At 48.6% G+C, this 16,709-nt stretch overlaps 1 protein-coding gene across 3 annotated transcripts in view; it reads right to left on the bottom strand.

Moving 5' to 3' along the window:
- The window catches only part of dlg5a (discs, large homolog 5a (Drosophila)), a 50,818-nt gene extending 36,106 nt beyond the window's left edge, over positions 1-14,712 (bottom strand). For all 3 annotated transcript variants that reach the window (XM_018760951.2, XM_018760952.2, XM_018760953.2), the window contains exon 1: positions 13,882-14,712. In XM_018760951.2, the coding sequence (XP_018616467.1) occupies positions 13,882-14,182 (301 nt within the window). In that variant the 5' untranslated portion in view covers positions 14,183-14,712. The remainder of the gene's footprint in view (positions 1-13,881) is intronic.
- Positions 14,713-16,709: the final 1,997 nt, after the last annotated feature.

The following is a 16,709-nucleotide window of genomic DNA, read 5'->3' as shown; positions in this document are numbered from 1 at the left end:
CTGGGTACAAACCCAGCAGTTCTACACACTACAACGGTACCAGCTACCCCAAAGAAACGACAAGCTGTAACCACGCAATGTACGAAACTGAAGAACGTCGGTCAGACTCTACCTTCGGCTCATTGACGGCGACTTATCGAAGACGCGTTTACATGGTAAACATGTAAGATCAATGTGACACGTTGCAACTGCAGCCACACAGAAGCAGCTCCGGTAGAAGCGTACGTCGAGATGATAGGAGGAAGACGCGTGCGACGCACACCTCCCGAGCGCCGCGTCCCTCCCGGCTCCAGGGACTCGAACCTCGGATGCCTTTCTTTCGGTCGCGGGACGCAGCGCAAACGTGACGAGAGCAGACGGGTCTCGTTAAACGCACTTCCAGCTCCGGAGCTCCCCCTGAACACGGATCATATCCATCAAAACGTCCCGTGTGCCCGTATTTCACCGTACCATGTACCATGTTTTCATGGTACAACAAGTTCACATTTTGGGTACAGAAATTCTCATTGAGGTACGACCACATTTTTACGCGACAAACACAGACGCCACACACAAACACTAATGACACAGAGAAACTGTACATTTTACTATAGCTTCTCTCATTGCTCTGCTCTAACAACATTTCAATCGTTAAAGGTGTCAGTCTGAAGGAAAGGAGCAGAGATTCACGGTTCGTGTCACTTTGCACCGCGATCCTACAAGGGTTTGAGCGATGGCTAAAGACGGCGCTCGACAGTTTTCACTACTCTTCATTCTGCTTGCCGCGCAAAGAAAGCGGGAGGAGAACGAACGGCCCTAAAGAAAAAGGTGCTTCAATATTGCGTTTGACCTCAAAGTGAAGCCAGACTTTAAATGCAACACCAGCCCTGTCCGTCTTGTAGAGAGACCCATTTTAACCCCTGGTGCGGTAAAAGGCAAGGTAAAGACCAAAAGATGACCAAAGAGCAACAAAGACAACTTACTCGCATGAATTCAGAAACTGGACCGAGAGCTGCCTCCCTCCTGTCTGCGGCCGAAATCCGCACACGACCGAACGATGTTCGGATCCCTTTTCCCTGCCGACGCTGCTCTTCCCGTCCCATTTTTGCATCACCTGACTTCTTATGGACCAACAGGTCAGGAAAGCAACCCCCTCCTGAGCACCTCTGGAAACTGGAGTCTTTACCACACCAGTGGCCACTTTCTTCACCACATTAAACATGGTATTTAGCCGCACGTGGCTAAATGAGCACCGAACACAGTGCTACGGGAAAGACGACAATTCTATAGAGAAAAATTAATACCCCCGTTGACCGCTGTTCACACGACACCTTCGTTCAAGGTAGATTACCACGTTACGCCTGTCCACTAACCACCTTACAAAGATTCACCCATTAATCCACTGTCCAATTTAACTGTCAATTTAAGGCGAGTACCTCACTCACACGTACTACTAAGGAGTGAGATTCGAACCCAGATTCTGTGATAGCAGGTAGACTGCTCTAGACACTACACCACCATGGGGGGCCATGCAGCAACACACTCGCATTGCTTCAGCGGAATTTCCTCTCTGACACACACACACACACACACTTTGAACCATCGCAGAACCTCCACCCTCGGATGAAAATGCCATTCAGAGAGAGAGAAATTAGAAAGTCACAGCAGGCTTTTCCCTCCAAGCAGGACCGCTCTTCCTCAATGCAACTGTAACCGTTACCAGTGTATATTACACTGTAATGTCACCCTCTTCTGCGTATGGTTTTCATCAACAAAAGCAGTAAAAAGCACATATGACAGTTCCTCTGTTGCAAGTTTGGATCTGGGTTCGAATCTGGCTCCGAATCCGGCTCAGTCTGCATGGTATCCTCCCGCAGTCCAGACGTGCGTTTCAGGGGAAACGAACGAGAATGAACGTGTGCGACCAGCCTGCGGCGCACCACTGTCCTGTCCAGGGTTTACCGTGCTCGCATCACATGCTTCCTGAGCAGGCTCTCGATAAGCACTAATTGATAACAGCTGGACCTTAAGGAAAGAAGCACAGGGTGGAAGATAAGCTGTTTTCATGATCACGAAATGCACAAATATTTACTGTGGTAGATTTCAAATGTACAAATTGCTGAAAGTGTGTGTGTGTGTGTGGGGGAGGAAAAGTGACATTTGAGGGTTCTTGTAAACATTTTCAAACTTCAGTGCTCTGTTCACATATGTAGGTCCCCATCCTTTAATGCCAAAAGCAGCTTCCGGCAAGACCCGTTCTCACGTGCAGACAACTCCACGCAAAGAGGACGTGACAATCCCAGTAAAAGTGGCCTTTTGAACCGCAATTCATTACGTTCGCAAGTCGTTTCCCCGCGTCAAGTCGACATACAGATGATTTCCCGCTTTGAAAGCCGACCACAGGAAGCTGTTGATCTTCCACGCAGCAGCTTTTGGGTGGGACGGACGGACGGACACACACACGCACGCACGCACGCTCGCGGGCCACAGCCGTCTCCCTGCCAAACACTTCCATGCAACTGGATCCAGAGCCTCCTTTCGCCGAGAGAACTGCAGCGAAGCGGTTACGTAAAGCGATGTCGTGCTGGTCGAGGGTTGCGAAGAAGAGCGTAACGGGGTGCGCCCCGAGTCGCCCGAGTCCTGGCTTGCCAACATGGAGGGAGAGAGAACACGTCCAGCTGTTAGCATTAGGGTCACGTTGGGTCCAAAAAGCAGCGATAGACATCGGAGAAACTGCGCGCAAGCAAAGCGGTGTGTTCTACCGCTCAAAGACTAAACATCCGCTCTAAAACATTATGGCAACGCAGGGTGCGTCAAGGAAGAGAAGTAGTAACTCTAATAACGCTACTGCCTGTTCTTTTGCTGCTCGAAGGGAAAACGGGCAGCAGAGGGAAGCGAAAAATTAAACAAAGTGACCAGACAGCATATGCGTAGTACGAGTAAAACCTCAGCTGTACCGTTTTAACACATGGGGGGGAGAATAAGAAGAGAGCTCAAACCCCTGTCTGACCTCTCAAACTTGCGCAGCTCTTACCGACTCCCAAGAGAACAGCAGCATCCCTGTGCGTGTGGGATCGACAACATCCGCATGGCAAATTTCAGCACTCTGTCTTTCCTACCAAACTCATTTACATTCAAGACACCTTTTCGCCAAAGCGACTTACAATTATTTACCCATTTACACAGCTGGGTAATCTTACTGGAGCAATTTTAGGGTGAGTACCTTGTTCAAGGCTACTATAGCTAAAAGTGGAATTTGAACCTGTGACTTTCGGGTTCAAACCAACCACTACACTATCAGCGTGCCCATGGTTGTTAATTCGGTTAATTCTAGTGGCTACACAAATTGGGGGGGGGGGGGGGGGTGTCTGGGAAGTAACAGTACAAAACACACACTGCCCATAACACAGAACTGGAAGAAAATTAATCAATACAACAACCATGAAAAACAAATTATGCAGCCAAGTCGGATATTGGAGAAGATACTATAATCATCCATGTGTTCAGAAAAGATAATTAAATCACCCAACAATTAGAGAACCGAAAAGCAGCACACAGTCAGCAAGTGCTGCAGTTTTACACACAACCCAACCCAAACCAACCCATGTCACATTCTGGGCTGCTGGGAAACACACTGAGTGTAAAGTGACCAGGTGTTTAAAGAAGGGCTTTAGACTAGAGAAGTTCAATTTAAATAGCCTTTTGCAAAACACAGGTTGTAGGTTCAAATCCCGCTCCTGTGCTCTTCATCAAGACACTTACCTGGAATTACTAGAGTAAAAACGTCCTGCTACGTTAAACGGTAAAGCTTTGTAAAGATTATGCAACACTAATCTTGGAGAAAAAGGCTTCAGCTAATTAAATATTTAAGATGCATCATGTGCAAAACTCAAATCCTTCACTTAAGTATTAAAACATAAGAAAAGAAGTGTTGTGACCTCAGATCATATTCATTGAAATTAAATGCAGTATTGCACTGGGATTAAACTTTTTTTTTTAATCTTTGAGCAAAAGTTAAAAAGTTATTGTACTGGTACAGACTGACGTGTCAAGTTTGTCTTGGAAATTTAACAAAAGAGAATAACTGGTACCAGTCCAGTATCCAGGCTGAATTTAATAAGAGGGAAGAAGAAGGAAAAAAAAAAAAAAAAAAAAAAAACCCCAAATGCAAAAATGCTAAAATAAAGTCTTCCAGCAGTGACATTAGTCTTAAATTAGAACATGTTCTATGTGAGGATTAATTTGCACAGAACAATCATCTCAAAAAGCTCAAACGTTGGGCTCTGAAACAAATCAGATCCTCCGTCTCATATGAAAGCTGCACGATCCTTTGCAGAGAGGGAACCCATCAGTAATTTGACAATTACGCTGATAAAGATGCTGTCCAGCTGAACTGTGGTACAGCCTCTAGGGAGGGAAAAAACGAAGATAGAAGACGAAAAAACGGAACGTTCTGGAAATTTCAGTTCCTCTCTTTTCTCGCAGTCGCGTTACAAAGGATGAACCAGAGGGGCATAAAATCCTCAGGACGAATAATCGTTTCCCCTACTCGCTCACAACAAGTGTCGCACCTCATCTGCGTGTGCGCAGGTCATGGGACGGTGTCTTGACCGCCCTCAGGGGTCGAGATCACGTATAACAAATGCTGTTCCCCTCAAACACACAGCGCTCGCAGCACACACATTTAGCGCCCATGCTTTTTGGGGGGTTTTTCTGGGGGAGGGGCACCTTAACCTTACAAAGGCACCTCTCAAAATGAAGCACGTTAAAATATTCTGTATTGCCGATTCCACAGTTACCCCGGTGCGAAACGGCTGGAGATGTAAGCAGTGTAAAAGTGTCACATACACGCATTTTCTCCTGCAGACAATTAAAGGAAACGTATTTTAAATAATAAAGAATTAAAAAACCACGCACGCACACACGCAGTGCTGGTGACTCAGAGGCACAGCGCTGCAGTTTCAGGTGTGCACTGCAACCCAACCCAGTCTGTGTGGCGTTTACATGCCGTACCATATTTGCATGGGTTCCTTCCCACGGCGCAAACAACCGCATGGAGGACGGCGACAGTGACACACTTTCACACCCTCCCTTACAGTAGAACCCACATGCGGTCGCCAAGGGTCAACTTCGTGTCAGCAGCGCTTACCCTACCATTCGTACCACATCAATTCAGTCAAAGTACCTCAAAGGTACCGGACTAGGCAGGGATTCAAACCCGGACCGCTGCCGTTCCATCTCTTTCATTCACCCCACAGCAGGGAGGAAGGCGACAAGGGTCACCGCAGCATCCCACTCCGGAGCGCTGTATACACCGTCGCCATGGGAAACACAAAACGACCAGGGTTCTGCTCAACAAGGAGAAACTCGTCAGTTACTACGTTTTAGCGCTCGGCCCCACGTTTCACATGTTACTCATTACCCCCTTTCTGTATCATTTCAAGATAGTATCTTGAGACAGGAAAATAAAAATTAACCACAGCAATTATGTGGAGACTCTAAATTCTGTTGCTCGAGGCGTGTAGGTGATGGAAGATAAAAGGTCATTTCCTTGGGAGCAACATCACAAGCAGAAAGAGCTCCAAAAGGGCTACATTCGGGGAGCTTACGGAGGGACCGCCTGCAGGTGCAATTAATGCACACCTGGCTGTCCAAAGGAAGACCTCTGCGTGTGGGTGCCCCACGTCACATCCTTGACCCCATCTTGGTCTCCAAGGCCTGTCCAGGGCACACCCGCCAACGGCGAAACCCGAAACGGACGACCCGACACAAAAGCGTCGTTGTTCCCTCCATCCTGCCACAAAACCAGTTGGCCCAGTAGCGGTGGAGTGGCCACTCTACTGACGTCACACTGGCTCTCTGCACCCTGCCCAAACCGGTGTTGGGTTGCAGGGTGACAATCGGAGCTCGGCTACAGGCCGGCACCGGGTGCAAGGTCCTCCTGAGCAAGGCGGTGGTGCTCACGCGTTCGTCACTCTCGACCCCATGCACTCCTGGGAACAAGGCATCTGCCTACACACACCGTTTCTCAGAACTGGGTGCGGGGGGGGCTCACAGATGACCGCGCCACAAAGTGACACCATCCAGAGATGGAAAATAACCAGTTTTTTTCTGCTAAACTCTGGTGTACATTTAACAAAGAGGTGTCTCTCATTCACATTCAGTTTATGTTCTTAAAGCTTAAGAGCACTTTCATTCTTAAGAACAACAAAAAAGTAGTCTGTTTAACAGCTGCGAATGCATATATGCACACATGACACGTATATGAATTGAGAACGTATGTGAAAACTGAAAATAGAAGAAAGCAAAAACATACAAATGAGATTCAAGTAACATTCACTGTTGCGGAAAGCAAACACAGAACACAAGCTTCATTTGGCACACCAGCAGGAAAAAGTTCTCACACACACACACACACACACACACACACACACACGTGTGAAACAGAGTAGTGGGAAACAGGAGAGGGATTGAAAGGGGTTCAGAACGAAGTGAAAATAGGTCATGCGGGGGAGGGGGGGGACTGGAGCACGAGAGGCGCATCTCTAAATGCAACAGACGTGTGAATGATCCAGCAGAACCCTACCCCCCCCCCCCCCCCCCCCCCCCATTTCCTCCACAGCGACAGCCGCAAAGCAAAGGGCATCAGAACCATCACTACATGCCAGCAGCGAAGGGAATGAGCAGCGAGGGTTCGAGCCATTTGCCGCTGCCCTGCCATCGGTTCGCTCAAAGATGGCTCTAAGCCTGCGGCAGGAGTGGCAGTGCAGAGGAGCACACACACAAAAAAATAAAGAAATAAATAATCGATGGTGGAAGCCGGCTGCTACCATCTCTCCTTCCTCCCTCCCCGTGACGGAAGGCTGCCGTCTCCAGCCTCCCGCTCGGCCCCCTCGCCGCCACAGGGGATGCCGCTCATTTCCGACAAGGTTTAGGTGAATGGGAGTAATTATCTCTGCTGAATCATTTCACGACAAGAAAACGAGTAAAAGTGTAAAAAAAGAAAAGGGGGGGGAACTTAAAGGCTTTTCACCTCAACCAACCAGAGAAGAGCAAGATAAGAGCAGCAGCACTATGGCGCTATGAGCAGATGGCTGCGGGAAACGTGCCGGTGATACGAGTCGAGTCGCATCCGTGGAAACCGAGCCGCAGGCCTCGATACATTTTGGGAAGGACACCGACAGCGTGAGCTTGCTGGATGTCTGCGATCCAAAAATAAACACAGACACACAAAAATACACTGGAGTTCCATGTAACACAGCAATGCATCTCACTCCCCAGTACTCCAGAAAGGACTACACACAACAACAAAAATTGCCTGCAGGCACTCAAATGAAAAAAAAAAAAAAAAAAAAGTGTAAGCTCCCTGACGATGACTGCATTAAAAAGTACGGCAGAATTACGCACTCCAAAATCCCTCAATGTGCGCGCGCGCGCACACACACACACACACACACACACACGATCTGAGCCACGCTGCCATGGCTGCGGTAAAGACTAAATAGTTTCCATAGGAAACCGAGGGATGGGGGAGGGGCGCCGAGAGTCGCTCTTGAGAAGAGAAATTAGAAAATGCGGTCGAAAGCATTCTTTCGAAAGCAAGTTGTAAAGCAGCAGATTAGCCCCAGAGCGGACACGAGGCACGGGACGCAGCGTGCGGAGAACACCGCTTCACCGCAGCGTCTTCGGAAAAGAGTCGGAAACCGCAGCCGCTCCTTCTCACCAGGTGATGAAAGTCACATCAGCATAACTGCACACAACTACGGTACTTGCGAGGACTTTGGTTTGTTTTGTTTAAGGCCCACAGATCCCAGTGATGCAACCGAGCGCATGACACGCAGCCCACCGATCGCCAAAGATGGGCTCCTCGGCATCTTGGGGCCGAGCACCACGGAGGGCGAGACCACCCAGGAAGTGCTCGTGAAGCGCAGGGGTCTCCGCGGCACTTCCTTTCACGTATCCGGCGTCAGTTACGACTGGTGCAGCCTTCAAGGTAACCTTCGCCTGGTGGACTTATGCAAAAGCCTGTTACAAACCACCTCTATGAAAGATTCAAAACATCTCGCCCACCTGTTATCAACTTCCACTTGTCCAATGCAGGGTCACCGCGGTACGGCACCTATCCGGGGAGAACGGTGCGTGAGGCACGGCAGCAGTCCGTTACACACACTCTCACACTCAGACGCCGAAGGCAACTTAAGTCACTAATTCACCCGAAACATGTCTATGGACTGCGGGAGGAAACGCCAATGGAGAGAGGGAGAACACGCAAACGCCGCACAGACTAAATGAATTTCACTCTATATCTAAAAGCACAGCCTAGGAGCTGCGAGGCACCACCATGTCACCCTTGTTACGAAGGCGATTCTTCTGGGACTCGTTCGCTTATCCCACACAAACCGTCCAGTCAGCACTTGTTGAACGAAGATGGTGAGGAGCAACGCGTTTATATTCACCATATGTGACCAAACAGCCGAGGCCAGGCGGTGTCAAGTACACAACAACAAGAACACGGCTTCCCAGCAGCATCGTCGGCGTTACCAGTGTATGGACCACGTGTGGACAACCTTCTGAGGTCAAACAGCACTACAGCAGACAAGTCATGAATTCCAGGAGGACTCCTGCTCTCGACCCTTTGAGCTCTTTCACACGATGACTGTTTATTTCTTAGCCTATAAAAAAACCCACAAATCATACAGAAGTAGATGGGCTGGCAGACTGGAGATTAAAATTTCTTGTGCAGCAAAAGCTTAAATTCGAAAGTGCAAAATGTACAATGCACTTCTCCATCTGCAGTTCCACCGATGGAACGCTTTTCAGAAGATGAGTTCCGCAGAGCCATGGAACACCACACCGGGAGGCTCCCCTTCCGCTCGATGGACGAGCGCTGACCCCTTGACGAAGGCTTGTTCCAAAATGTCCCATGCAGAGAAATAGGAATAGATGTTGGACATGTGCAGACACAGAAGCACAGGCAGTCTAAAGTGGAGTCCACCCTGTCCACCCTAAATGACCTTGCGTGACTTTCAACAGCAAAAAGCAGCGCAGGGACGGCCCTTCGCTGAAGGAAATCGATAGGAGCACCACGCCGACACGCTTTGTCACAGGAACGAGACACCAGGCTGCTCCGGAGCTGCAGACGACCGTGACGACCTGTCAGCGGAGAGAAGAGCTGGGAAATTTTCATGCGTAGAGGGAAACCAAGACGAATTAAAACGTAATCCATATTCTTACGGGATGAGTGCCGCAGTCAAATATCGGCGGCTTATTAAAATGGCGGAGATCCTTACAGAGCTAAGGATGGAGGCCGTGTTTCACGCAACCGTGGAACTGCGCTCCGCAAAAAACAGTCCTTCGCTCCTGCAGGAAACTACACACCAGGTGCATGTAGAAGGCCCTCACCAGGGTAACGGTGGCCCTTGTACTCCCTTCACACAAGCGTGAGGATCGACCAAAGTCCGCAGCACCCACAACGTGCAACGAGGATCCCACGTAGGACCGCTCTCGCACCCATGTGGCAAAAGGCTGCTGGGAAAGGCTGGGAAAGTAGGTTACCCTACCGCTGCTTTACTCCCAATTTGACATTTCTGCAGACACACCCACCCCCCACAGAGACTTGCACATTTATGAATGAGGAGCGAGTGCGAGCCTGCCTACCCTACTCGGCGCTGCTCAACTGCAACGGTCACCCCCTGCAGACCATTATAAGCTTGCGGTCACCAACACGTTTCAAAAGTGGTCAGAGCCATTACCGAAAAACTTGCGATGCCACATGACGTTCTTTTCCGGAAACGTGGCCACTACACCTCCAAGCGTGGCGCCTGTGTCCGTCGCGTGTCCGAGGAAGTCAAAACCAGGTGGCGTAGCGCTTAGAGCTACAGCCTTGCACTGGTTCAAATCCTGCTCACACTGCAGCACCGCAGACCCATGTTCTTACCGTGAAATTACCCTGCTACATAAATGGGTAAATCAATGCAAGTATCTGAGTGTATGAACGTAGCATTGCGGGATAAAACCCGTCAGGTGGATGAATTAAAAGGTAAAACCAGCACCGGCAGGACTGTGTCACTGTGGATGACCCAAGTCCAGCTCCAACACTTATGACGCATGATTAATTATAAAACACACAGATTAACAGCAGCACTTCGAGAGTCCTGCTGGAGCTCAGCTGTAAACAGTTTATACGTAGCTGGCGTACACACACACACACACACACACACACAGAGCCCTCAGCGAAACAGAGATGGTGCTCAGTGCCCCAACACACCCTCATCCTGGCACACCAATCAAAATATTTGCATACAGCAGCATGTGAATGCAGGTGAACACCTGGACTTTGGATGGAAAGGCTGGCAAATGCAAACCAATTGCAGGCAATTTAAATTTGGCAATTTGCAAACGCTGCGAAATGGGTTGTAGCCACCATTCAGTGTTTACCATGGTGCCATCTGTCCATCTTTATTATTATTATTCATTCATTCATCCATCAAGTTTTTCTCCAAGGTGACTCACAATGTTGCTTTCGTTTATGATGCTACTTACATTTAAGTGGCACTTTTGTCCAAAGCGACTTATGAAGTTAATCTACACTAACCCATTTGTAAAGCTAGGTAATTTTTTACTGCTTCACTTCAGGGTAATTCCTCGCTCGTGGCTACAGCAGTGGGAGCAGGGGATTTCGATGGGTTTTTCAACTGTAAAGCGGGGCTACCCACCACACCACCTGAAGCACCCGTCCCTTGCGGTTCCCACTCGAACCGCCTTCACTGAACTGATGCAATTCAGGCCGATTCCCCTACAAAATGTTGACGTGGGATCGCAGCGTTACCCCGTTTCATATCCCCCTTAGTAATTCACGGAGCTGAGGTCACAAATAGAGCATCGCGCAGCCAAAAGCACAGCAACACACATGTAGTGAGCTTCACACAAGTCCTCACGGATGTGGCGGAAATGCGCTTGACCGACTCCATCTGGAACCGAAACCAACTTATATAAGAGCCATAAAAGCACAACTGGCTACAGCAAATCCTTTCAAAGAAACACTTGAACTTTCTAGAGATTTTATGGCACATCTGCAAGAAATGAGCAGGTCTTCTGCAGGACAGGGTCCAAAAACAGGTCCTAACAAATTTTACTGTGATTTAAGCGCATCTCAACAAGAGACGGGTGCCGTCGGCCTCGCGCCCAAAACCAACGCGTTCCCGTCGCTTCCCGTGTGCCAAATCGGACGGGTGCGGAATGGCACAGCTGTCAGATGTTGAGGGAACCCCCCCCCCCCCATTTCCTACAAGCATCCCTGAAGCGGATGGGGGAAGCCCCCCTGCAGTCGGAGTGCTCTCCGGGCCGCAGCTGACACGTCCAGCTGAACCCGCGACCTCCAGGACGCCGCAACCAAAACCAACGGGAGGGTTCAAGCGGACACTGACAAACGTTACAAACATTTCCCCACTAAGAGGCTATTGATTTTGTCCCTTTTCGAGATAATGGAGAACTGCTCTCTGGATCAGAGGCTCATCGACTGCTTGTTAACAGCAGCGACACCCAACCCCACAGCGCTTGATGCCCATTTACTTTACTACAAAGCCTGCTTTTACTCGGAAACAAATAGACACAGCAACCTCAATGCGGTAAAGATACGTAATACTTGCGGAGCACCTGTGGCTGCATCGACGCAAGCGCCGGTCTCCATCCAAAGACCCTGTTCCACGTTGAGCGACACACCCAACAATAAGATCACCCAAACCCTACAGCCCATTCCCTTCAACACACAACCAAGCTGCCTGCACTGGTATATCTACAGTGTTTTCCCTCATTTGTTACTAGATGTACACAGGGCTGCAACTAGTACTTATTTCTGACACTGACACGCACACACAAGATATCTTATCCAATCCAAACATCAAAATTGCTTTAAAAGCAAGGGTTTCAAAGACTAATGTATTCTGCAGACATTCCTGCACATTTTTCGTACCGATTGCTTTTAAACAAAACTGATCAATGTTTTTCTGCTAAGTCAGCCATATCGACGATGACTGAACGATTCCGATTCGATAAGCACCGAAGTTTGTCACAGAGCTGGAGGAAGCTTAAGATCCCATTTTTAATTCACGAAGACCTTAAAAAAAAAAAAAAAAAAAAAAAAAAAAAAAAACTATGTACACCTTTGCTGTTTTCTACTTTAAACGGTCTTGGCAAAAACTTACATGTGGGAAATTAAATGTAAACTGAAACAGGCCGACTAGCTGCCAAAAGGGTATTTGTAGTCTGTGACGATGACAGGGTAAAAGTAAACTGCTAGCCACAAGTTAAAAAAGGCAAGCACTGCAAGAACTGTTATCAATATTAAAATTATTATAAATGGACTTTTTTTAAAAAAAACACACACACACACACACACACACACACACACACACACACACAACAATAATTCTCACAATGCTTCACATTCAATACAGGTGTGGCCAAAATTTACAAATTACTCTGGACAGTCATCAAAAAGTTTACACATCAACACAACGTCAAGACGATGCATTTTAACATATATCTAACCCTCTCAATTCCAAGAGTATTGAGCAATACCGCTGCACACCTACACCGAAGCGCAAACAGTTTCTAACGTAAAAACTCTTCTTCGTGTGGCAGGAGGCAGTGCAGCGGTCAGGTATGTCACTGCAGTTCTATCACAATTCATGGTAACGCTGCAGACAGCAAGAGCCTTTTGGTCCAAAGAAACTAAGGTACTGGAGGAAAAACTGGAAAAACAGCAAACTGCAGCGTTCCTGGTGAGGAACGGTATTGTGGAACTTTTGACTCAAGACCAATGATCAACGACGGAGGAGCAAGCAGGCAGGAGACCGCTCAAGACCAGCAGAGCTGCGGTGAAAGATCCGCACGAAGGTCCTCAAATGCGTCCATGTGGCCACCGAGAAGAAAGGCGACCATTTGCGAAGCAAATTTTCAACGCCACCGTACGGATGCGAGAGTTGCGAAAAGCGGCAGCAAAAACAGCCCTTGCAACCGCGGCAACGGAGAAGACAAAGATACCACAACCAGCCAGGAACGCCACGGAGGATTTCGATCGAGCCCGGCCGGCAATTTTGTCGAGAGCACAAATGCGGAGACTGTGTCCAAACGGCGATGACCTCATCGGGAGAAAACCGCAGCGACGCCTGGAGAAGTTACGGCGAAACGAAGGGACGTCCAGGATCCAGGTGGACGGTCAACCACGGGGACAACCAGACGCAGCACCTTCAACGCTGAGGACGGAACATTCCGGAGGAGCTCAATACACGCTGTCCGCAAGAGTCGACGTCGACTGGGCAGCGCTTGAGTTAAACAAAGACTAAAAGGAGTAAGTCACTGTAAAGTTGACCACTCTTGCCAGCAGTTGCCTTGGACAGGAGCTAAATAAAGATCAGTGATACTAATTATAATAGATTGTGGCGATGCATTAGTCCATTCTCCCAGCACGCACACACACACCTGGGAAGGGTGTAGCAGCCTATGGTTTGAATCATCAGAGCCACTGGGCACTCGAACCCTCACCTGACGTCACACTTGCGGGCGTTCGGGGAAAATGACGTCCCCTCCGTTTGCGTGACGTCACCAGGAAGGGTCCGAATCGCTCCTAAAGGCGAAATGCTGACTCACAAATGAGGAACGACCGGCGGTCGCGTCCTTGATACGGGGAATACCCAAGATCACCATTATTTTTTACCACTTGTACCACCCCAACCGGGTCTTACACACATGTTCATGTTGGGGACTCCTGGCTAGAGGACTGCACGTTCTGGAAAAGCATCTGATGGCGAGATGGAAGGAGGGGCGTGTTGGTCCTCGGTTCGGGGCGTCGCGAGCCAACAACACACACACACACACACACAGAGAGAGAGAGAGTCCTACCGGAGGAGTGGTCCACGGGCCCCGCGCCGTTCACGAGGAGGGCGGAACTCAGGTGCGGGTGCGTCTTCTCGAGCGCCACGCGCAGCTCCTGGAAGTGGTCCTTCTCCTTGCTCAGCAGCATCTTGAGGAGGAGCTCCACCTTGTCCGAGTTGCTCGAGCAGTTGCTCTCGAGCTCGCGCCTCTCCAGCGCGCTCAGCGCGCCCGACCTGCCGAGCTCCTCCGCGAGCCGGTCCGCATCCGTAATGGACTCCAACAAGTTCTGGTGGCTCTGCTCCAACAACTCTCTGTGCTTGGGATCCATGTTGGCCTGCTTCGCTGCTCCCTCGGCCGCGGATTCGCCGAAAAACAAAGCAACGAGACAGAGGGGGGGGGAGGAGGAGAAAAAAAGCAAAACAAAAAAGAAAAAACAACGACCGAAAGAGCTTGCGAAGCGCAACTTACTCGGGCACCGCGGCCATTGCCGAGAATGGCAGAGTTGAGCAGCTTTCCATCACAAATTGGGAGAGACACAAGTAGTAGCCATATTTGTTGCCCAAGGCTGTTGACTGCACTAAGAAACAGCAGAGCATTTCTCCCCTCTCTCTCCAGCTTCTCCCCCCCTCAAAAAAAAAAAAAAAAAAAAAAAAAAAAAAAACTCCTACACTTTGCCCGTTTTCTCAGCCGCGTCCATTTCGGGCAGCCCCGGCCGCGCTCGCCCCGTCCCTTCGCCCTTCCTATTCCGCCCTCGCTTGGCCCGCCGAACAGCGACAAAGTAGCGAAACTCGGAGGGAGCTTCCCTCACAGAACGCCAGGCTCCGCCATGTCTCGGCAGCCGAGCAGCTGCTGCCGCCTGTCAATCAAGCGCCGGTGTAATAGCCATGTAAGGTGAAGAGGGCGGGGCTTCCGGCTGACACACCTGGTCGGCGGGCGCGTGGAGCTCCTCCTAGTCACGCTGGAAAGGCGATTTTCGCCGCGAGCCTGCGATGTGCGGATGCTGCGCGCTGTTTTGTGGCGATACGTTAGCTCGCGGATAATGGACACTGGTTATGTTTATGCATGATACTGTAAAGAGTATTTCCCAACATGGGTGTTTTGTTAGACTAGTGTGTCCGCTTTCTGCAGCATATTATTTTGCGTTGGTTGTGTGCATGGATGGATGATACGAAACAGCATGGCATGATGGGCGATATCGCTTTATCGTATTCAGAGCGAGGCGGTTTTGTATAAGTTGCAGCATGCCTTTAATTAAAAGTTCATAATGTAAGCTGTCTTTCCGAATTTATTAATACTTATTGATTAATACTTTTTCACTCATCACTTTTTCATTCAACGGGATGTCTCTTTAACACTTAGTCCCGCCCCCTTTGAGAAGCTCTTTTATTACTGGTTGCCCGTGGCACCGAGGACACGCCCACTGCGAGTGGCAAAAGAGCAGCGCGTGCATTTCACCAAACCTAGAGGCCATGGAAAAATACTACAGTACAGATCACCCGCGTTTATTACAATCCCGGATCAGGACTCTTTCGAAGCCAAAACTTTAATGAAGCACAGCTCGCAGGAAAGTGCACAGAACACATATGCACGATAAATCACACAAGGATGTGTCTCCATAAGCCCATCCTTGTGAATGAGCAATTTTTCATATTCAGCTATAATGGGCGGCGGGGGCGGGGGGGGGTCATTTTGATGGCCATGTGAAGGAGGCCGCAAGTTACTGTGACAATGCTACAAAACCATTTCCCATCATAATATGTATTTGTGATTATAACTGCAAACTCAGTCATTTACAGCAGTTTTTAATTTCCACCAGATACACAAAATGATTCTGGTCTTTTTTTCTGTACGTTTTTACTGTTCTGTTATCGACTGTGTTTTTACCCCTTCATGTGAGCGTGGTCTCCGGTGCAGTTGCTTAGTTCACCCCACCTCGGTGCGTTCAGCCACCCACAATCTCCACTCCCACTCAGTGCTTCTAAAAATAAAAACAGCTCAAGTCAAACAGGCTGCTCTGCGATAATAAAAAGAGTCGCAGTCTTCAAAAGTGAACCTTTCAGTAGTGCTTAACATGAGTACATCATTTCTGACACTGCTTAGTAGACTGTTGGCAATGCACCGGCTCAACTTCCATCTGAATACGAGGAGAACAATAGGAGTCGTTCATTAAATGCCTCTTTTACCTGCATTTTGGGAGTAAATGCATGTGGTCTTGCCTGTCCCCCCCCCCTCCATTCCCTTCTGTATTGCATGTACATTTAGTAGAAGAAAACAACTCAACAGCGCATTATTATCCCGCCTTTTGTATAAATCCAACCTAATGTATCTCACAGTCAGCGACAAATCAGTTTTAGAAGAAATCATTTCGACATGTCAAAATTACATATTTAGCATTCTGTGCAAACTAAAACATCTTGCCGGTACCAAAGACCTGAATTTATACTCACACTGCCTAGTGGAAGGAGCATGTGAGACACAAAAAGGTGCTCAGATCCTTTAATGGACCAGTAAAGTGTATTTTTTCACCCATTATAGACCCTTTTGTTAGATCTAAAAGATGTTCGGGCAGCTTTCCACATCTGACTCTTCCCACAGGCAAATTTACACAATAACTCTTCTTTTGCTCTGAATAACCCCAGAACTCAAACAAATATTGCAAACGGAGGAAAAAAAGAAACTATTCTATTATCTATTTACGTTCCTAAATATAGGCCATTACCACTACTTCTGCTGCTTCAGTGTGGAAAATGTAATACTTTACTGTAGAGGAGAAAAACCTAGATTCTCCAGTAAGACTCTGTGTCTCATTTCATTTTGCTTGGACAATATATAAGTAATAAATGATAAAATACACG

Source organism: Scleropages formosus, chromosome 24, assembly GCF_900964775.1.
Source record: "Scleropages formosus chromosome 24, fSclFor1.1, whole genome shotgun sequence".
NCBI lineage: Eukaryota > Metazoa > Chordata > Actinopteri > Osteoglossiformes > Osteoglossidae > Scleropages > Scleropages formosus.
This window is presented reverse-complemented; position numbering and strand designations above follow the sequence as displayed.